The sequence below is a fragment of the Pseudophryne corroboree genome, chromosome 7 (genome assembly GCF_028390025.1).
Source record: "Pseudophryne corroboree isolate aPseCor3 chromosome 7, aPseCor3.hap2, whole genome shotgun sequence".
NCBI lineage: Eukaryota > Metazoa > Chordata > Amphibia > Anura > Myobatrachidae > Pseudophryne > Pseudophryne corroboree.
Genome location: NC_086450.1, coordinates 12,975,942 through 12,998,941, shown reverse-complemented (window position 1 = coordinate 12,998,941; position 23,000 = coordinate 12,975,942). Strand labels below are relative to the sequence as shown.

Below are 23,000 nucleotides of genomic sequence, written 5' to 3'. Positions count from 1 at the left end.
TGTGAGGGTGCAGATACCAGCGTCAGGAATCTGTATGTAATAAGAGCGGGCACAGAAGGGGACGCTGTGTGAGGGTGCAGATACCAGCGCCAGAAATCTGTTTGTAATAAGGGCGGGCACAGAAGGGGGCGCTGTGTGAGGGTGCAGATACCAGCGCCAGGAATCTGTATGTAATAAGGGCGGGCACAGAAGGGGGCGCTGTGTGAGGGTGCATATACCAGCGCCAGGAATCTGTATGTAATAAGGGCGGGCACAGAAGGGGGCACTGTGTGAGGGTGCAGATACCAGCGCCAGAAATCTGTTTGTAATAAGGGCGGGCACAGAAGGGGGCGCTGTGTGAGGGTGCAGATACCAGCGCCAGGAATCTGTATGTAATAAGGGCGGGCACAGAAGGGGGCGCTGTGTGAGGGTGCAGATACCAGCGCCAGGAATCTGTATGTAATAAGAGCGGGCACAGAAGGGGGCGCTGTGTGAGGGTGCAGATACCAGAGCCAGGAATCTGTATGTAATAAGGGCGGGCACAGAAGGGGGCGCTGTGTGAGGGTGCAGATACCAGCGCCAGGAATCTGTATGTAATAAGGGCGGGCACAGAAGGGGGCGCTGTGTGAGGGTGCAGATACCAGCGCCAGGAATCTGTATGTAATAAGGGCGGGCACAGAAGGGGGCGCTGTGTGAGGGTGAAGATACCAGCGCCAGGAAAGGAATCTGTATGTAATAAGTGCGGGCACAGAAGGGGGCGCTGTGTGAGGGTGCAGATACCAGCGCCAGGAATCTGTATGTAATAAGAGCGGGCACAGAAGGGGGTGCTGTGTGAGGGTGCAGATACCAGAGCCAGGAATCTGTATGTAATAAGGGCGGGCACAGAAGGGGGCGCTGTGTGAGGGTGCAGATACCAGTGCCTGGAATCTGTATGTAATAAGAGCGGGCACAGAAGGGGGCGCTGTGTGAGGGTGCAGATACCAGCGCCAGGAATCTGTATGTAATAAGGGCGGGCACAGAAGGGGGCGCTGTGTGAGGGTGATGATACCAGCGCCAGGAATCTGTATGTAATAAGGGCGGGCACAGAAGGGGGCGCTGTGTGACGGTGCAGATACCAGTGCCAGGAATCTGTATGTAATAAGAGCGGGCACAGAAGGGGGCGCTGTGTGAGGGTGCAGATACCAGCGCCAGGAATCTGTATGTAATAAGGGCGGGCACAGAAGGGGGCGCTGTGTGAGGGTGCAGATACCAGCGCCAGGAATCTGTATGTAATAAGGGCGGGCACAGAAGGGGGCGCTGTGTGAGGGTGGGAACCCATTGCACTGTTACAGATGCTGTGTGTGCTTTCAATCAGTATAATATGTAATGTATATGACGGCATCTCCTCTCTCTTCCAGCGGGATGTTTGACGATGACGCCCATACCTACACCATATATCCCGTGAACATGACTCACAGCACTGTAAGTAATCCAGAGTAACCAATGTACTGCAAAATCTTCTAGAACACTGGAAAATAAACTGCATCATATGTGACACATTATTCTCTATCACATGATCTCATATGGGGTTCTATAATAATGTATTACACAGTCATTAATGAGTGATCATTTCCTTCCAGACTGAAAATTCGCTTTTGGTGGAATAATCTGTATTTTAGTCTCTCTGTAAAGTCACACCACTTGCTCTATGACTGGAGGAGTATATGGCACTTAAGCATTTAGCTCTTTCGGTTCCATTTGTGTAAGGATCATGGGTACAGTACCCATCCTGTCTGGTTCCCGGCCTAGCAATAGGAGACCCCCCCTTTGTGTTTGGCTGAGTCGGAGCTCACAGTCTCCCAGGCTAGGCTTTGATATTTTGCAGATTTCCCGACCGTACATCTCGTGGGGTTTATGGTCTGTGAATGGAGCTGGGGTGAAGGTGATGTTAGGGTAGGAATGGGAACACTTGATGCCAAATTCTGATGGGAAACCTGAAATTGCTAAAGGGGAAATAATTGGATAATGATAACGTTGCCCAAAGCACCCAATCACCTTCTAGCTGTTACTCTAACACAGTCTATGAAATGACAGTAGGAAGCTGATTAGTTACTTTGGGCAATTTCTCCATTTACAGTAGTCTCTCTCCGTGGCTTGATACATCTCCCCCTAAATGCGGATAAAGGTGAATATTTAGTAGAACAGCTCTCAGTACTGCACCTGCCTGCGGCATTTGTAACATGTTTATGTGGGCGCTGGGCATTAATCGTAATAACGGTCGTGCCCTCAATACTTTAGCAGTGGTTTTGGTCCTTGTTCCGCTATATTGCCCTCCCCTCACCTTACTATGCGTGTAACCTGCAACAGAATGCAGTGGTTGTGCTGCACACTCCAGCACGTCAGGGTATTATACGTCATGGTGCGAGCAATTGTGTAATGCCGCCTGTACGCTGAGCTAGGAGTGACTCTTCCCGGGGGCGCCATTACTGTGTGATCTAGAGTCATATCGGAGGTGCCTCTGTACATGCAGCTTCTGTGCCGCCATTTCTAGGCCTCTATTAATACTACTTACCTTTTACGTTTCCCGAATCAGGACATGACCCATCCTCCTCCATAAGTGTCCGCACCACAGGGGGGGGGTGTCCACATCACAACTGGTATCCGGATGGAAGAGAGACAGCAAATAGCCTATAGGTCAACACCAGGTGGTCGACAGTCAATAATCTGAAACGGTCAAAAGGTTGACAGTTAAATGTTCAACATGGGCTTATGTTGATGAGTTCAAATGTCAACACGCAAATGTCAACGCAACAAATGTGGACACATGGTTTGTCATGATTCTAGGGTTAGGGTTGGGATTAGAGTTAGGCACTTGGGGGAGGGTTAGGTTTAGGATTAGGGTAAAAAAAAAGTGTCGACCTTTTCTGTGTCGACCATTTGCTTGTTGACTTTTTGACCCTGCCAACCTTTTGATCTTGTCATCCTACATTTGTATCGTCCATTTAACTGTCAACCTTTTGCCCCCGTTGACCTATTGGTTATCGACCATCTGGTGTCCACCTATAGACTATCTAGACACTGTCACTCGTATAATCCACACCCACCACAATTTGCGTGGCTGCACCCCCAGGGGAGAGCCTATCCCTTGTGAAATGTAATTCAGTCTGAGGCGCCTCCCATAATACCACCCTTGTGTTGGACCACACCTGATAAAGTGGAGAGAGATAAAGTAGCAGCCAATCAGCTCCTGACATTTTTCAAACACAGCCTGTAGCATGGCGGTTAGAAGCTGATTGGCTAGAACTTTATCTCTGTCCACTGAATAACTCTCCAAAGCTTAGTACATCTCCTCCACATCCTGAACTAGCTAAAATCTATAAGGAGACCTGGAAGACGTGGAAAGACCTAGAACCGGACAAATATGAGGCAGCAGCATATAGTTTTGAGTATCACTACAACAACAATTATGAAGACAATGCTGACAAGTTACGTTATGTCATATTATAAGTAATGAAAAATATAACTCTCTGTCTTTTGGGTCTATTTAGCAATAATCGCGACATTGGCTTGAATATTGTTGCAATTATTAACATTTGTAACAAATTTTTCCCCGCTATGCAGAAAAAAAATTTCTCAGGGATAGCGTTAACACGCTGTCCCTGCGAAGTGACCGCCGGCGGTGTTTTGGAAAAAATGTAAATAGTGCATGCACATTCTGATACCCTATATATATATATATATATATATATATATATACAGCCGTGCCAATGCAAGAGTTACATTGGTAAATTGAGATCAGTGAAGTGAGATAAGTGAAGTGCACAAGACAGAACGTGCTGGTCCCACTAAGGGGGTAATTCCAAGTTGATCGCAGCAGGAAATTTTTTAGCAGTTGGGCAAAACCATGTGCACTGCAGGGGGGGCAGATATAACATGTGCAGAGAGAGTTAGATTTGGGTGGGTTATTTTGTTTCTGTGCAGGGTAAATACTGGCTGCTTTATTTTTACACTGCAGTTTAGATTGCAGATTGAACTCACCACACCCAACTCTATCTCTCTCTGCACATGTTATATCTGCCCCCCCCTGCAGATCACATGGTTTTGCCCAACTGCTAACAAAATTCCTGCTGCGATCAACTTGGAATTACCCTCTAAGTTCCTCCGATGCCAAAACGGCCGCCGGTGTTTGATTTAGGAAAACTGGAGCACACATCTGTTTTATTGTCGTTTTCGTTTCGCTTTCTGGTGACAAATACCGCACAGCTGCGCTATGGGCCAGATTCTGGAGCACCGTCACTCTTGGGCATAGAATCCGTGAATTGTTCTTGTTTTCCTTTCTCAGCATTAAACAAAAAAGGAAGAAACTGAGCAGTCATCATTACCGCGTTGCAATTGTCCCCGTTGCTGAGCATTTGTAGTAAGAAGGAATTAATCATATTGACAGCGCCATAGATCATGGCGCTAAGTTTTCTGTGCTCGGGCACATACTGTAACTCTTAACCACTTCACATCAGAAACACTATTTACATATGTCCACAACCGGGATACATGTGGCACCTTCTAGATATATTTTGGCGCAGGAGCACATTTACAGATGCCCAATGTACAAACGTAAAATCTTCGGACACGCAAAAGTGTCACTTGTTATTCATGCTCGTGATTCACTTGTGACATAAATACTTTTACACTTTTGCGCAGGACACGGCTTCAGATTTTTCGCCTCCTCACAAAGCTGCGTTGCATGTAAATCCACCCATTTTTATATGAGCGTTGTCCCAATTTGGCCAGAGTTGGGTTTTGCGAGACGCTCTCACAGCAAACTCACACTGCGAATCCCATTTACAATTCAGTTCCAGACTCTTCTTGCTTTTCCAGAGGAAAGTTTTAGGTTTTGTTTAAGATTAAATGCCAGAACTTGGTTCAGAACCACTTGGACATCCCCCCTAATGACTAAATAGGCAATTGGAAGACTTCAATGAGCTTAATTGGACCAATACCGTTTTTTTTCTTTGCATTTGCTTTTTATAAATATATATTTTTTAAAGTTTGAGACCTTTTAAAAGCCTCTAGTACTTTCCGTGTGCCCGCTGACAGCCCTCTGCCTGGTTCTGCTATCTCAGTGTCACTCTTTTGGGGTCCACGATGGATTCCCCACTTTTTCATGAACTCTTGCCTGCTCGCATTTTGGAGAAAATTCACACAACCTCACCGCGAGAACTGCAACTTGGCGTTCCTAATTGAATCTCGCATTTTTCATGTGCACGTTCGTGCTCTGTATGTGAGTTTCAAGAAACAAAGTTGCATTTGCAAACTTGCACATAATTGAATTGACCCCTAATAATTGGGTGTGGATGGCATCAGTACCAGGCTCTGTACAGCGGTATTGGCAGCGTCTATGTAGCCGTTGTCGCAGGGTTTTTTCAGAGTTAAGCGAAAAATGTCACCATGTTAGAGCGCCACAGTGGAAGGTAGACAAGATGGCGCTGCACATTTGCAGAAGTATAGAAGGTGGCCATCTTGGTTACTGAATGAAGCCTCCCTGTTGGAACCAGTATGGAGTATGGGCAGTAACCTACCTACTAGCTTATGCCAATGTGAGAATCCGCCTGTGTATGATTTCATCCAAGTGTCTACATTGCCAGCCTGCCCACTGTCATCATTACTACCTGGATCTGCGCCCACTCCATGCCGGGCCACAAGTAATTACCCTGACACAGGCGTCCCCTGTGTGGCTTACACTCCCACCATCCTCTCACTAGGCAAACCAGTTCCGTGCTTCTGCATGGTGGCCGCCCAGTTACCCCATTTAATGGAAAGAGCGGTCAGACCAGTCCGCCCGTCCTTGCAATCTACTTCTGTGTACGTGCTCCTGATTCCGCTCATGCGCAGTCGGCAATCTCCCAGTTCGCGAGTTGCTTCAGATTCAGAATCAGGCTCCCGAGACCAAAACATAGAGCGATTAATGCAGCAAGAGGCGCATATATATATATATATATATATATATACCCTTATTCCTGCTGCATGGGGTCCTATCACCTCTGACTTGGTCTAATTGATAGTAGATCTGTAATAATAAGAATTTACTTACCGATAATTCTATTTCTCATAGTCCGTAGTGGATGCTGGGGACTCCGAAAGGACCATGGGGAATAGCGGCTCCGCAGGAGACTGGGCACAAAGTAAAAGCTTTAGGACTAGCTGGTGTGCACTGGCTCCTCCCCCTATGATCCTCCTCCAAGCCTCAGTTAGGATACTGTGCCCGGACGAGCGTACACAATAAGGAAGGATTTTGAATCCCGGGTAAGACTCATACCAGCCACACCAATCACACCGTACAACTTGTGATCTGAACCCAGTTAACAGCATGATAACAGAAGGAGCCTCTGAAAAGATGGCTCACAACAACAATAACCCGATTTTTGTAACAATAACTATGTACAAGTAATGCAGACAATCCGCACTTGGGATGGGCGCCCAGCATCCACTACGGACTATGAGAAATAGAATTATCGGTAAGTAAATTCTTATTTTCTCTAACGTCCTAGTGGATGCTGGGGACTCCGAAAGGACCATGGGGATTATACCAAAGCTCCCAAACGGGCGGGAGAGTGCGGATGACTCTGCAGCACCGAATGAGAGAACTCCAGGTCCTCCTCAGCCAGGGTATCAAATTTGTAGAATTTAGCAAACGTGTTTGCCCCTGACCAAGTAGCTGCTCGGCAAAGTTGTAAAGCCGAGACCCCTCGGGCAGCCGCCCAAGATGAGCCCACTTTCCGTGTGGAATGGGCTTTTACAGATTTTGGCTGTGGCAGGCCTGCCACAGAATGTGCAAGCTGAATTGTACTACAAATCCAATGAGCAATCGTCTGCTTAGAAGCAGGAGCACCCAGCTTGCTGGTGATAAAGCTAAATATTTATCGTGTATATAACCCTTTATGAGGTCTAAGAACACTGTACGCTATCTACGTGAGAAGTACCGTAAGGGTACGCAAGTTGCGTATCGATCGCTTAGCCGTGATCGAGACGCTCAGGCGTCACGTTCACTCACGGCCAAGTGATCGCAGGCAGGCAGACTATTGGCTGTTGACTTATCGTGATGATTCGCTATAGCGTAGCGGCGCTCGGGACCACGAGGAGATCACCAGCGATGCAGACGCTCACAACGTTAAACCTTTATATCTATACCCTTAACAATGAAATACACAGTAAACCTTAATGTAGAGACAAAGTGTAAGTGCAACCTTGTGTAACCTGATTAACTACAAAGCTGCTTGAGCGTCACCGATGCTCAGGGAGCACTTAACTCTATAAAGAATACACAGATACCTGGGCTTAGGGTCCGAAACCTATTATGTGTATTATGACTATTATACTTGCAAAAGGAATCACAGTACAAATGATACACTACAATATAACATAAACCAACTAACCAGATAAACTTCACAGGAAATACAATACAATACAATTAAAGGAAAATACGAGAGAAAGAGTAGAGAGAGAGAGAGAGATGGAGAGAGAGAGAGATGGCTCACAGTAAGACAATAAGATTACGGAGAAAACTTACGCACAAGGGGAACGATCGCATGCGCCTCGATATCCAGCTCCCGATTATCAGCAATGAGAACCGTTGAAGAGAGTGGAGTTGGATATGGTCGGCCCGCTATTTATGCCCCACACACAATACAATTCAATGGTCCTTACAATCTCATTGTTCATTGGACACAGGAATTCGGCTTCGCATTATAACAAAAGGTCATAGGTTGATTCATACAGGTGGGCTGTGACTATTTCCAACTGCTCATGTGGGAGGGAAACTGGGTTTCCCGCCGCATGGGTAATAAAGTGCAAATAAAGTAAATGTTCATAAACTTCTTATGTCCATAACTATTCGCACGAGCGATTGATCTGCTTCAAACCAACACCGGAATATTTCTAATTAAATATTCTTCCGATGGATACTAAACACCACTGTATTACTCCTATCTGACCCTTCGTATCAAACAAAGAGGGATTCCTCTGTTCATAAACATTCTATATTAACCAAACTTTCAGAATCTATCAAAGGGACCATGATCTACAAAATACATTATTACTGAAAATATGTTACGATTGAGTCGCCTGCTACAACCACATAAACTCTACCGTAAATACGCATACCATGCGCCTGCGGGTGCCCGCGACTGTGAGTATGCGCACGTACGGGAGAGCGTACGCATGCGCAGCCCGGACCAGTGTGAGGTGTAAATATGGTAGTGTGCATAGAGATATTTTTCTGACTTTGACAGTCCACCCTTTGGCAGTCAATAATAACTGCCACTTCCTGAAAACATTTCAAAAGGAGAAAAATATATGTCAGGGGTTAATTCATTTCCATGGTTGGGTGAGGGAGGAGAGAGGAGTAGGTGGGAAGAGGGTATGACCTAGTGAGATAGCAGAAGCATGTGTGTATGAGTCCATGTTTGGGGGGTCATGTATCATCGTGCCGTACGTGTTGTAAATCAAGCTTCGAGGTATTGCGAAGTATACATTTGAATTCCTTCTTATCCCGTGGTACAGGTCTGTGGATGGGCTGTCAAACTTTACCGAGCTCTTTTCGGATTTTGAACAAAATGGGGAGCACATTTTAGTTGATGATACATGAATGGGGGAATATGTGATTGCTGATATCTGTGCCTGTATTCCCTATACTATGTGTGTCATTACCTGAGGGTTGTAGAAATGAAGAAAAGACATAATTATGGTAAATGCGGTGGTATTCTATGTCAGGTTAATGTACATCTGTCGGTTGAAGTTTTGTTCGGTATCAGTTGAAAGTCGTCTTCTTTGCGCTGTTTTGCTCATTAGGCGTGAGCAATAAGCTTTGTCAATGCCATTAGATTTACAAAAAATGTTGGGCTAGCGTAATTTTAAGAATTCTAGGAAAACTGGGGATCCATGGCAAAGTTCATCAAGTGTCCATATATCTCAAGTGGTCAAAACTTCGTCTTTGGTCTATCCGTTGTCTGTATAGCGTCTCATCAACTTCCTCGTCCAAGGGGGTCTTGTTATCTTGGAGAAAAACCAGAAAAACAGGTGAAAGAAACGGACCGTAGAAATCGCATTTTCATCACATCATTGTTTCTATCGTTGGGTCGTAAATCAAATCCAGGTTAATTACAGTTTCCTCACTCCTCAAACTCATCACTCTGGTACTTTGTTTGCACCTCATTAAAGCCTGCCCGCATCTAAATATCAATCCAATCGATATAACGACACCTAAGATACATAGTAGAAACTTCCCAACATCCATTATGACTCCTTGAGCCCAGTCTCCCAAACCGGAGAACCAATTTCGCGGGTTCAACCATGACACCCAACCAGTCAGCTTATTACCTACAGCAGCAAGAGTGAGATTGTGTTTTCGGCGAAATTCCCACTTTAATTGGAGAATATCGTCCATCTTTTGGTCTATGACCTCTACCGGATCCTCTGTGCTATTCGTGATATACGTGCAACACTTCACGCCGTACTGTGTTGCCAATGTAACACAATATCCGCCTGTCACTGCTGTGAGGTAATTAAGAACCATTCTATGCTGTACCAGTTCTGTTTTATAAGCTTGAAGTTCTCTTCCAGTGTATCTAAACGTGTCATCATACATTTCAGTGATATTATCTAACAAATTGGCGAGTGCGGAAATGTATCTATAATTCATCACTCCTCGAGCGGTGCGAGTGAAATCTAACGCCACCAGAACCTGAATCCCGGTGGATTCATGGATCAGATCAGAGGCCGGATGCTCTAACCTTTCTGACAGTTGTCTTTTAACGAGGTGCTCGTAATGAGTGTGAGTATAAGGAGCTTGGGCACCACGGTGTATGTCTTTCATTTTATCATGAGTTACAGTCATTACTTCAGGCAATACTCTTCCAATATAACACAATCCTTCAGAGTTTGGGGCAAGCCACTTGTACGCCTTTCTCCCGCATATGAAATATGCATCATCGGGGAGAACATATGGGACGGAGAAAGACATTACCATATTACACACCTTCCAGGTGAAATCTCCTAGCCCTAATTCTTCCATCTGCTTAATGCACGTATCAGGTTGTACGATATGTGCACAGTATCCTGGTGATACTTCTCCAACTCTAGTAATCCTATTTCCTAAGGTGTATCTATACCGGAAAGATTTTCCTCTACTGGCTATGTGGCGTACAAGCTCTGTATCTGTAGGCATTCTATCTGCTCTATGTGAAAAGGTCATGGTGTGGTTACTCCATGATACTTCCCAATTTCCCGGCTTTCTGGGATTGGAGATGTTAAAACATAATAGGGACCTATCCACGTGGTATTGGTGGAGCTTCAAACTAGGAGGGCTGGAGATATTAAACCTCCGGTCCACCGGTCTCCCACCATTTAACTCAAGTACCTCCCCTATCGTTAAAGGAAATGGTACTAGCCCTGATTTGCTATGACCCTGAGGTACTTGAGAGCATACCCAACAATCTGTTTTGTTTAATACATTACCCACTAAGGAGTGATAGTCACTCAATGGATGCCGGTCCATATGGATATTAAAACTGGATTGGCATTTCTTAATGCACCCATCTTCAATGACATTGTTACAGAGCCTACAGATACAGTTTTCTTCAGCTAACAATCCGTCACAATTCCTTCTATGGTCAATGCTATCGGATCGTTTTCTGATACTCGCCTTTGCTTGTTGGTTAGGTTGATCTTGGAAAACTACGCCTCCATCTTTATCATCAGAACTCATTCCAGAACCTCTATCGACCTCCATGGTACTCTCGCCGGAACAGACTGCTCTGGTCAACATCATGGTCAACAGGAAAATCCGGATCACAGTCTCTTGGGGCAAGTCCATCTTTGAGGAGGAGACGAAGAAGAATGAGAAGGAGGAAAAATACATTTGAGGGAGAGGGGATGGGAAGTGGAAAAAAAACAATAAAAGGGAGTGGGGAGTCGACAACAGCTCTCGGTCTTCAAGGCTCAGGTGCCGCCTCAGTCCTCCTGGAACAGACACTCCAGTGATACAACCTCTACCGTCTGTTCCTTATCACGGGACTTCTCTGGATCAGCAACCTTCTTGCAGTGGGATGAATGGACCCAAGTCTCTCTCTCAGCAACCTTCAATGCTGTCGTGCTAGTCAATAAGACCTGGTATGGTCCTTCCCATCTGTCAATAAGGCAACCTGAGCGTAGAAAATTCCGTATCATTACATAATCTCCAGGTTCAATGTCATGACAATTACTATCAGGTAGATCAGGAATCACCAACCTTAGATTATCATTTTGATTCCTTAACTGTTTACTCATGTTAATCAAGTACTTTACAGTTACTTCATTGTTACATTTCAAATCATCCTGAGGGTTAATCATGACATGCGGTTGTCGACCAAACAAGATTTCAAAAGGGGACAGATTAAGAGGGGATCTGGGAGTGGTTCTGATACTGTACAATACAATGGGTAAAGCTTCTGGCCATGTCAATCCTGTCTCTGCCATCACTTTACTCAATTTATTTTTAATAGTGCTGTTCACTCTTTCGACCTTCGCACTCGCCTGTGGACGGTACGGAGTGTGCAGCTTGCTATCAATTCCCATCAACTTACACATTCCTTGAAAGACATCACCTGTAAAATGGGTACCCCTATCACTTTCGATTATTCTAGGGATACCATATCTACATACAAATTCCTGCACAATTTTCTTAGCTGTAAACATAGCGGTATTTGTAGCTGCAGGAAATGCTTCGACCCAATTCGAGAAAACATCTATACAAACAAGTACATATTTCAAATTCCGACAAGGGGGTAATTGAATGAAGTCAATTTGTATTACCTGGAAAGGGCCGCCGGCAGGTGGGATATGGGATGGTTCTGTAGGTATTGCCTTTCCAATATTCTTTCTCAGACAGGTAAGGCATGACATTGCTCTTTTACTCGCATGAGAGGAGAATCCTGGGGCGCACCAATAGGCTCTTACCAATTTGCACATCCCTTCCTTGCCTAGATGAGTCAGCCCGTGAGCTGCTTCAGCCAGACATGGAAGATATGCTCTGGGGGCCACTGGTTTACCATGTCCATCCGTCCAGAGTCCTGAGGACTCTTGGCCACATCCCTTTGCCTTCCAGACTGCCCTTTCCTGTGTGGAACACAAATTTTGCATTTTACACAACTTCTGTGTGTTGATGGTATTGAATAACATCAGTTGTGTGGTGTCTGTCTGTATGGGGGTAGCAGCTGCTAACTTAGCAGCTTCGTCTGCTCGGCTGTTACCAAGTGATACCGGGTCTTGGCTATATGTGTGTGCTTTACATTTGATAACAGCCACTCTGTCGGGTTCCTGTATCGCTGTTAGAAGCCTTTTTATGTGAGCTGCATGCGCTACCGGTGTACCAGCTGCCGTCATGAAATTTCTGAGACGCCATAGGGCTCCGAAATCATGGACTACCCCGAATGCGTATCTAGAATCGGTGTAGATATTGGCTGACTTACCCTTAGCCAATTCACATGCTCTGGTTAGGGCGACCAGTTCAGCAACTTGGGCTGAGTGAGGTGGGCCTAGCGGTTCCGCTTCTATGGTGTCTTGGTCATCTACGACTGCGTATCCAGTACACAAGTCTCCCGAGTCTGACTGTCTGTGACAACTACCGTCCGTGTAGAACGTGAGTTCTGCATCTTTCAGTGGGTTGTCACTGATGTCAGGCCTTGCGGTAAAATTTTGGGTCAAATATTCCATACAATCATGTGTATCTTCCTTTGTATTAAATCCTCCTTCCCCAGCACTCTCACCTTCCACCCTTTGTGCCTGACCAGGCACACCTGGGAGATACGTTGCAGGATTTAATGCACTGCATCTCCTTATGGTGATGTTTACGGGGGCCATTAGTGCCAATTCCCATCTTGTAAACCTCGCTGATGAGACGTGTCTGGTTTGGGCAGAATTCAATAAGGCTGATACTGCATGTGGCGTATGGATTGTGAGGTTGTGGCCTAGCACGACGTCTTCGCTTTTTGTCACTAGCAATGCTATCGCAGCAACGCTTCGCAAGCATGTGGGGAGGGATCGCGCTACCGTATCTAGCTGAGCGCTGTAGTATGCAACTGGCCTGCTGGCATCACCGTGTTTTTGGGTTAGTACACCTGCCGCGCAACCAGCACTTTCTGTTCCGTATAGTTCAAAGGGTTTCCCATAGTCTGGCATACCTAGTGCTGGTGCCTGCGTTAGGCACTGTTTGAGTCTCTCAAATGCTGTTTCGGACTCGTCTGTATGCGAAATCCTATCAGGTTTGTTCGAGGAGACCATTTCCTGCAAAGGTAACGCTAAAATGGAAAACCCTGGGATCCAATTACGGCACTACCCACACATTCCTAAAAACGTTCTGATCTGTTGCTGGGTTTGTGGCAGGGTCATGTCTCTAATTGCTTGGATTCTATCAGCGGTCAGGTGTCTCAGTCCTTGTGTTAGACAGTGTCCCAAATATTTTACCTTAGTTTGGCATAATTGCAACTTGTCTTTGGACACCTTGTGTCCGGTGTCTGAAAGATGAAACAGGAGCTGTTTCGTATCCTTCAGAGATGCTTCCAGTGAATCTGAACACAGTAATAAATCGTCCACATACTGTATCAATACTGATCCACTGTCTGGTTGGAAAGACTGTAAACAATCATGCAAAGCCTGAGAAAATATACTTGGACTATCTATGAAACCTTGGGGTAATCGAGTCCACATGTATTGGACTCCTCTGTATGTGAATGCAAACAAATATTGGCTGTCAGGGTGCAGAGGTACCGAAAAGAAAGCGGAGCAGAGGTCAATAACAGTGAAAAATTTGGCAGTGGGAGGGATTTGCATTAGGATGACAGCTGGATTTGGCACTACGGGGAACTGACTCTCAACTATTTTGTTAATCCCCCTTAGATCCTGCACTAGCCTGTAACCCCTCCCCCCACTCTTCTTAACAGGGAAGATGGGACTATTGGCAGTGCTGGACGTTCTTACCCGAATGCCCTGTTGTAGCAAGCGCTCTATTACTGGGTAAACTCCTAACTCCACCTCTGGCTTCAGAGGATACTGTGGGATTTTTGGAGCTATCCTACCATCTTTTACTTGTACAACTACTGGAGCTACGTTTGCCATTAATCCAGTGTCCTGTCCGTCTTTTGTCCAAAGTGACTCTGGTATCTGAGATGTCATCTCTTCTATTTGGGATGGATTCCTATTTGTCATAATGGTATGTGACATTAATTTTGATGGGGAGTCTAACATGTCTCGCACTTCCTGAGCGTGTTTCTCAGGTATGTCCAAGAATACACCTTCAGGAGTACAATAAATGACGCACCCCATTTTACACAGTAAGTCTCTTCCCAGGAGATTAGTTGGTGCCGATGCAGCCAGCAAAAAGGAATGCTTGGTGTGCAAAGGCCCTATTGTAATCTCGGCTGGTTTGCTAACAGGGTAGTGCTGGACTACTCCTGTTACTCCCATGGCTGGAATTGTCCTACCAGTGGTTCTCATGCCCACTGTCGAATTTATCACTGACTTGGCCGCCCCTGTGTCTACAAGAAAGTTTAAAGTTTTACCAGCTACATTAATTGCGACCTCGGGTTCACTTTCAAGGTTGGCAATCAATTTCACTGGCTGCAGATTACAGGTATGGCCACACCCCTATTGGGTATGGTGACCTCCCTGAATCCCGCTGGCAGCAACTATTTGTGAGGGAGATAGTTGGGAACTACCAGAGGCATGCCAGTCTCTGTTTGGGGGATATCTTTTTGTTTCCCCTGTATGTGGCTCATAACTCCGTTTCTGCGGACCTTGCTCCCAATGTCGTGTGTCGTGTCGTTGTCTAGGGGGTTGGTATGAGTTTCGTGGATTCTTTAATCTACAATCTCGTGCCATGTGTCCCTGTTTGTGACAAGAATAACAAGTAACCATACTTGACTTACCCACAGGATTTGGTGATACAAACAAAGGCTGCCTTGTGGTCAGAGCCTGTATACTTACTGACATTAATTTGTCACCTTGTTGTTCCCTGTGTCTGGTGATGTTTCTGTCGTGATCAATAGCAGCCTCTCTCAAAGTAGCCACAGACAGACCTCGCCAACATGGTTGCGTGGTCTGTACCCTAGTCTTCAATGACTCTTTTAAACCATCCATCAGTACCGATACTGCTACTTCCCGATGGTTTGTGTCTGTTTTAATGTCCTCTATACCTGTATATTTTGCCATTTCTAATAATGCTCTGTGAAAATACTCTGCAGCTGTCTCTGACTCCTTCTGTTTAATGGAGAATATCTTATTCCATTTAGCTACTGCTGGGAAATACTCTTTTAACTGCAAGTTTATTCTTTTCACATTATCTTGGTTGTACACATCTGTAAGAGGTACATCATGATCTAGTCCGCAATCAGCTAAAAATTGAGTTGCGTCGACATTTGAGGGTAAACATGCTCTCAGCAATATCTGCCAGTCTTTATTGTTGGGCTCTGCAGTGTTACCTAAGTCTCTGATGTATTTTTGACTGGCAACTAAGTCTTTTCTAGGGTCAGGAAATTCAGACACTATGGTCCTTAATTCCATTCGGGAAAATGGAGTGTACATGGCAATGTTCCTAATGGGAGTGGCTCCTGATGCGTCTGTTTTCCCATTTGGCACTGCTATTACTCTGACAGGTGTAATTCTAACAACCTCATTCTGTGTAGATTCTACAGGCTGTGGTGAAATAGTTTCAGCATAATGCATGGTGCCGTACTTACCAGTTGATACGACCTCACCTATCCCTCCGCTAGGGGCCTTTACTAATCTCGTGGGTGGAGCTGTGCCTACTGTGGTCTCTGCTATGGTGGCTGCTAGAGAGAGCGCTGAAATCGTTGCCGATTCGTCCTCTTGATCACACTCCTGAGGAAAGTTCAAAACAGGGTACAACTTGCACGGGTTAATACTTGCATGGGTTAATGGGTTAACATTATCATTAACATTTACACAGTTACTAAGTGATTTTGTGTTACACCTTAGTGCGTCTTTCTCCGTAATCAACTTCTCTCCTGATATATATGGTGGCGGCGGGGCCGTGGCAATCAGTTTTCTGTTAGAGCCAGATCCTGCCGCCTGAGCCAAACCTCTCTGTATCTCACCTTCCTGTTGCCACAACTGTAAATAATCATAATGCTGAATTCGTCTCTTTGTTGATTTTATGAGACATATCCTCCTCCTTAAATTTTGTAACACCTCTGAGCTGAAGCTCCCTATTCTTGGGAATTTCTCCCCGTCATGTACAGTCATTCTCTCCCATTCATCACATAAAGTTTCTGTGTGACTTCCATATTTCTCACACATGATATACCTGGCCGACCCAATTGGCCGGACCACTGAATCAACCCGAACCGAGGTTGATCGCCCCCTACCTGAACAAGTGGCCCCCATAGTTCGAAAGTGTTGCTTTATTTAGCCAACCCTTTACGAAAAACCAAATGCCAACAATAGGCTGACGGTGGCGGTTTACCGAGTACCCCACTCACTCGCCCACGCCGACCTATACGACCTGATCACACCGATATGGTGCTGGCGTACTCGACCTAGGGCCCCTGCGACCTGAACCTCTATTTACTGGAACCTGCGAGGGTTATCCGAAGAACACTTACTCTTTCCAGTAACTATTGGTTGCTGGATAGTTCCTGAGTGAGCAGCGAACTTCCCTTAAAATAAAAAAATTACACAAATCACGTTAGAGTGTACAGATAGCGTTTGTGACCCCTTTACTCTAATGGTATTAGGTCAGATTACTAACTACTGCACACACTTACGTGCGGTCCAGTCGTTCAGTACACAAACAACTAAGCTTATGTACGGAAAGACCAATGGAATCGAAACTTACGACTGCGAATTCCTTCAGCCAGAGCTTATATGGCCTATATGGGTGTTGCACCAACCCTTTTCGGTGTTGTGCCTGTGAACTGTATAGCGGACTTCCTTGTCGGCTGTACCTGGACCTCCTGGTCTGTTATGACCTCCTGGTCTTGTTACAGTACGACCTCCTGGTCTTGTTACAGTATGACCTCCTGGTCTGCTATACTCTAATGCTCAAAATTGTATATTTAACCAGAGATGCCTCCCTAGCCACCGTGCACGTCACTTACACGCATGTACCTCACGAGTACTCGACTTTTCTTGTGGTTCAACCTTTAAAAATTGTAAAAACACTCACTCATCACATGTACACTTTTGTTTCTATTTCTATTTCTGCGCAGAAATTTTTCTTTAGCCCAGCTGTGTTACCAATTAGGAGCAGGATCTGTTAATTTAAATTTTGGATTTCCAAAAAATAGACTTGCGTTATTTCTCGCCTCGCGCTATTTACCGCTTTGCGTTACTTATCGCGTTGCGTTAAAAATCAACTTATCGTGACTTGAGCTACGTGGGCGTAACCGGACGCTCCGTTGCGTAATGTACGCTGCGTGCGTCGGCCTTTGGATTGCGTACGCAAGTCTTTTGTTAGGGACACGTGTACGCAAAGCAAAGATCCACCGTAACACAATTTATATTTTTATCAATGTAGATGATCCTTGATCATCTACCACACAACACACTGACTTCGCCTTATCTCCCAGGCAAAACTGTGTGTTTGTCTATCTTTTAACTATATTACTTTTACTCTTAAACTATGAAATAACGGCAAATCTTTTTTTAGCACTTCTATCGACTATAAAACTGGCAGACAGGAGAGTGATATACGAAAATGAAAAAGAAAAAGAAATGCAGATATATATGTGTGCGTGCGTGTGTACGCAAGACAGAAAAATACAGTTTTAAAAGACACTAGCGTTTTGTTCTTACCTCCGGTTCCCGGATTCCTTCAGCACTCTTTTATCTAAGCGAAGCAGACGCTTATCCCGTCAGCACTACGAGACAACCTCCCGCCCTTTGCTGAGGGATAATGTCTGCTGATCTACCTAGTGCAGATATGTGAAGGACAGGACGAGCCGCCAATTGATAAAGCTAAATATTTATCGTGTATATAACCCTTTATGAGGTCTAAGAACACTGTACGCTATCTACGTGAGAAGTACCGTAAGGGTACGCAAGTTGCGTATCGATCGCTTAGCCGTGATCGAGACGCTCAGGCGTCACGTTCACTCACGGCCAAGTGATCGCAGGCAGGCAGACTATTGGCTGTTGACTTATCGTGATGATTCGCTATAGCGTAGCGGCGCTCGGGACCACGAGGAGATCACCAGCGATGCAGACGCTCACAACGTTAAACCTTTATATCTATACCCTTAACAATGAAATACACAGTAAACCTTAATGTAGAGACAAAGTGTAAGTGCAACCTTGTGTAACCTGATTAACTACAAAGCTGCTTGAGCGTCACCGATGCTCAGGGAGCACTTAACTCTATAAAGAATACACAGATACCTGGGCTTAGGGTCCGAAACCTATTATGTGTATTATGACTATTATACTTGCAAAAGGAATCACAGTACAAATGATACACTACAATATAACATAAACCAACTAACCAGATAAACTTCACAGGAAATACAATACAATACAATTAAAGGAAAATACGAGAGAAAGAGTAGAGAGAGAGAGAGATGGAGAGAGAGAGAGATGGCTCACAGTAAGACAATAAGATTACGGAGAAAACTTACGCACAAGGGGAACGATCGCATGCGCCTCGATATCCAGCTCCCGATTATCAGCAATGAGAACCGTTGAAGAGAGTGGAGTTGGATATGGTCGGCCCGCTATTTATGCCCCACACACAATACAATTCAATGGTCCCTACAATCTCATTGTTCATTGGACACAGGAATTCGGCTTTGCATTATAACAAAAGGTCATAGGTTGATTCATACAGGTGGGCTGTGACTATTTCCAACTGCTCAGGTGGGAGGGAAACTGGGTTTCCCGCCGCATGGGTAATAAAGTGCAAATAAAGTAAATGTTCATAAACTTCTTATGTCCATAACTATTCGCACGAGCGATTGATCTGCTTCAAACCAACACCGGAATATTTCTAATTAAATATTCTTCCGATGGATACTAAACACCACTGTATTACTCCTATCTGACCCTTCGTATCAAACAAAGAGGGATTCCTCTGTTCATAAACATTCTATATTAACCAAACTTTCAGAATCTATCAAAGGGACCATGATCTACAAAATACATTATTACTGAAAATATGTTACGATTGAGTCGCCTGCTACAACCACATAAACTCTACCGTAAATACGCATACCATGCGCCTGCGGGTGCCCGCGACTGTGAGTATGCGCACGTACGGGAGAGCGTACGCATGCGCAGCCCGGACCAGTGTGAGGTGTAAATATGGTAGTGTGCATAGAGATATTTTTCTGACTTTGACACTGGGTGCATACAGGATAAACAGCGAATCAGATTTTCTGACTCCAGCCGTCCTGGAAACATATATTTTCAGGGCCCTGACTACGTCCAGCAACTTGGAATCCTCCAAGTCCCTAGTAGCCGCAGGCACCACAATAGGCTGGTTTAAGTGAAATGCTGAAACCACCTTAGGAAGAAATTGAGGACGAGTCCTCAATTCTGCCCTGTCCGTATGAAAAATTAGGTAAGGGCTTTTATAGGATAAAGCCGCCAATTCTGAGACACGCCTGGCTGAAGCCAGGGCTAACAGCATTACCACTTTCCATGTGAGATATTTTAAGTCCACAGTGGTGAGTGGTTCAAACCAATGTGATTTTAGGAATCCCAAAACTACATTGAGATCCCAAGGTGCCACTGGAGGCACAAAAGGAGGCTGTATATGCAGTACTCCCTTGACAAACGTCTGAACTTCAGGAACAGAAGCCAGTTCTTTTTGGAAGAATATTGACAGGGCCGAAATTTGAACCTTAATGGACCCTAATTTGAGGCCCATAGACAGTCCTGTTTGCAGGAAATGCAGGAAATGACCCAGTTGAAATTCCTCTGTAGGGGCCTTCCTGGCCTCGCACCACGCAACATATTTACGCCAAATGCGGTGATAATGTTGTATGGTTACATCCTTCCTGGCTTTGATCAGGGTAGGGATGACTTCATCCGGAATGCCTTTTTCCTTCAGGATCCGGCGTTCAACCGCCATGCCGTCAAACGCAGCCGCGGTAAGTCTTGGAACAGACATGGTCCCTGCTGGAGCAGGTCCTTTCTTAGAGGTAGAGGCCACGGGTCTTCCGTGAGCATCTCTTGAATTTCCGGGTACCAAGTCCTTCTTGGCCAATCCGGAGCCACGAGTATAGTCTTTACTCCTCTCCTTCTTATGATTCTCAGTACTTTTGGTATGAGAGGAAGAGGAGGGAACACATACACTGACTGGTACACCCACGGTGTTACCAGAGCGTCCACAGCTATTGCCTGAGGGTCCCTTGACCTGGCGCAATATCTGTCCAGTTTTTTGTTGAGGCGGGACGCCATCATGTCCACCTTTGGTTTTTCCCAACGGTTCACAATCATGTGGAAGACTTCTGGGTGAAGTCCCCACTCCCCCGGGTGAAGATCGTGTCTGCTGAGGAAGTCTGCTTCCCAGTTGTCCACTCCCGGAATGAACACTGCTGACAGTGCTATCACATGATTCTCCGCCCAGCGAAGAATCCTTGCCACTTCCATCATTGCCCTCCTGCTTCTTGTGCCGCCCTGTCTGTTTACGTGGGCGACTGCCGTGATGTTGTCCGACTGGATCAACACCGGCTGACCCTGAAGCAGAGGTCTTGCCTGACTTAGGGCATTGTAAATGGCCCTTAGTTCCAGGATATTTATGTGAAGTGACGTTTCCATGCTTGACCACAAGCCCTGGAAATTTCTTCCCTGTGTGACTGCTCCCCAGCCTCTCAGGCTGGCATCCGTGGTCACCAGGACCCAATCCTGAATGCCGAATCTGCGGCCCTCTAGGAGATGAGCACTCTGTAACCACCACAGGAGAGACACCCTTGTCCTTGGAGACAGGGTTATCCGCTGATGCATTTGAAGATGCGATCCGGACCATTTGTCCAGCAGATCCCACTGAAAAGTTCTTGCGTGGAATCTGCCGAATGGAATCGCTTCGTAAGAAGCCACCATCTTTCCCAGGACCCTTGTGCATTGATGTACTGACACTTGGCCTGGGCTTAGGAGGTTCCTGACTAGGTCAGATAACTCCTTGGCTTTCTCCTCCGGGAGAGACACCTTTTTCTGTACTGTGTCCAGAATCATCCCTAGGAACAGCAGACGTGTCGTCGGAATCAGCTGTGATTTTGGAATATTTAGAATCCATCCGTGCTGTCGTAGTACTACTTGAGATAGTGCTACTCCGACCTCTAACTGTTCTCTGGACCTTGCCCTTATCAGGAGATCGTCCAAGTAAGGGATAATTAAGACGCCTTTTCTTCGAAGAAGAATCATCATTTCGGCCATTACCTTGGTAAAGACCCGGGGTGCCGTGGACAATCCAAACGGCAGCGTCTGAAACTGATAGTGACAGTTCTGTACCACAAACCTGAGGTACCCTTGGTGAGAAGGGCAAATTGGGACATGGAGGTAAGCATCCTTGATGTCCAGAGACACCATATAGTCCCCTTCTTCCAGGTTCGCTATCACTGCTCTGAGTGACTCCATCTTGAACTTGAACCTTTTTATGTAAGTGTTCAAGGATTTCAGATTTAAAATGGGTCTCACCGAGCCGTCCGGCTTCGGTACCACAAACAGCGTGGAATAATACCCCTTTCCCTGTTGTAGGAGGGGTACCTTGATTATCACCTGCTGGGAATACAGCTTGTGAATGGCTTCCAATACCGCCTTCCTGTCGGGGGGAGACGTTGGTAAAGCAGACTTCAGGAACCGGCGAGGGGGAGACGTCTCGAATTCAAATTTGTACCCCTGAGATACTACCTGCAGGATCCAGGGGTCCACTTGCGAGTGTGCCCACTGCGCGCTGAAATTCTTGAGACGGGCCCCCACCGTGCCTGAGTCCGCTTGTAAGGCCCCAGCGTCATGCTGAGGACTTGGCAGAAGCGGGGGAGGGCTTCTGTTCGTGGGAAGAGGCTGTTTGCTGCAGTCTTTTTCCCCTTCCTCTGCCCCGGGGCAGATATGAGTGGCCTTTTTCCCGCTTGCCCTTATGGGGACGAAAGGACTGAGCCTGAAAAGACGGTATCTTTTTCTGCTGCGAGGTGACTTGGGGTAAAAAGGTGGATTTTCCAGCCGTTGCCGTGGCCACCAGGTCCGATAGACCGACCCCAAATAACTCCTCCCCTTTATACGGCAATACTTCCATATGCCGTTTGGAATCCGCATCCCCTGACCACTGTCGCGTCCATAATCCTCTTCTGGCAGAAATGGACATCGCACTTACTCTTGATGCCAGAGTGCAAATATCCCTCTGTGCATCTCGCATATATAGAAATGCATCCTTTAAATGCTCTATAGTCAATAATATATTGTCCCTGTCCAGGGTATCAATATTTTCAGTCAGGGAATCCGACCAAGCCACCCCAGCACTGCACATCCAGGCTGAGGCGATTGCTGGTCGCAGTATAATACCAGTATGTGTGTATATACTTTTAAAGATATTTTCCAGCTTCCTATCAGCTGGTTCCTTGAGGGCGGCCGTATCAGGGGACGGTAATGCCACTTGTTTTGATAAGCGTGTGAGCGCCTTATCTACGCTAGGGGGTGTTTCCCAACGCGCCCTAACCTCTGGTGGGAAAGGGTATCTCATTTAATTCATCTGATTCAGGAAAAACTACGGGTAGTTTTTTCACACCCCACATAATACCCTTTTTTGTGGTACTTGTAGTATCAGAAATGTTCAAAACCTCCTTCATTGCCGTGATCATGTAACGTGTGGCCCTACTGGAAAATACGTTTGTTTCCTCACCGTCGACACTGGAGTCAGTGTCCGTGTCAGTGTCTGTATCGACCTGAGGTAACGGGCGTTTTATAGCCCCTGACGGTGTTTGAGACGCCTGTACAGGTATTAACTGATTTGCCGGCTGTCTCATGTCGTCAACAGTCTTTTGTAAAGTGCCGACACTATCACGTAA

The 23,000-nt window shown here is 45.9% G+C and overlaps 1 protein-coding gene across 5 annotated transcripts in view; it reads left to right on the top strand.

Annotated features, from left to right (window-relative positions):
• The window catches only part of ADAM23 (ADAM metallopeptidase domain 23), a 282,388-nt gene that overhangs the window by 148,460 nt on the left and 110,928 nt on the right, over positions 1–23,000 (top strand). For all 5 annotated transcript variants that reach the window (XM_063932697.1, XM_063932698.1, XM_063932699.1 and 2 more), the window contains exon 6: positions 1,377–1,440. In XM_063932697.1, the coding sequence (XP_063788767.1) occupies positions 1,377–1,440 (64 nt within the window). The remainder of the gene's footprint in view (positions 1–1,376; positions 1,441–23,000) is intronic.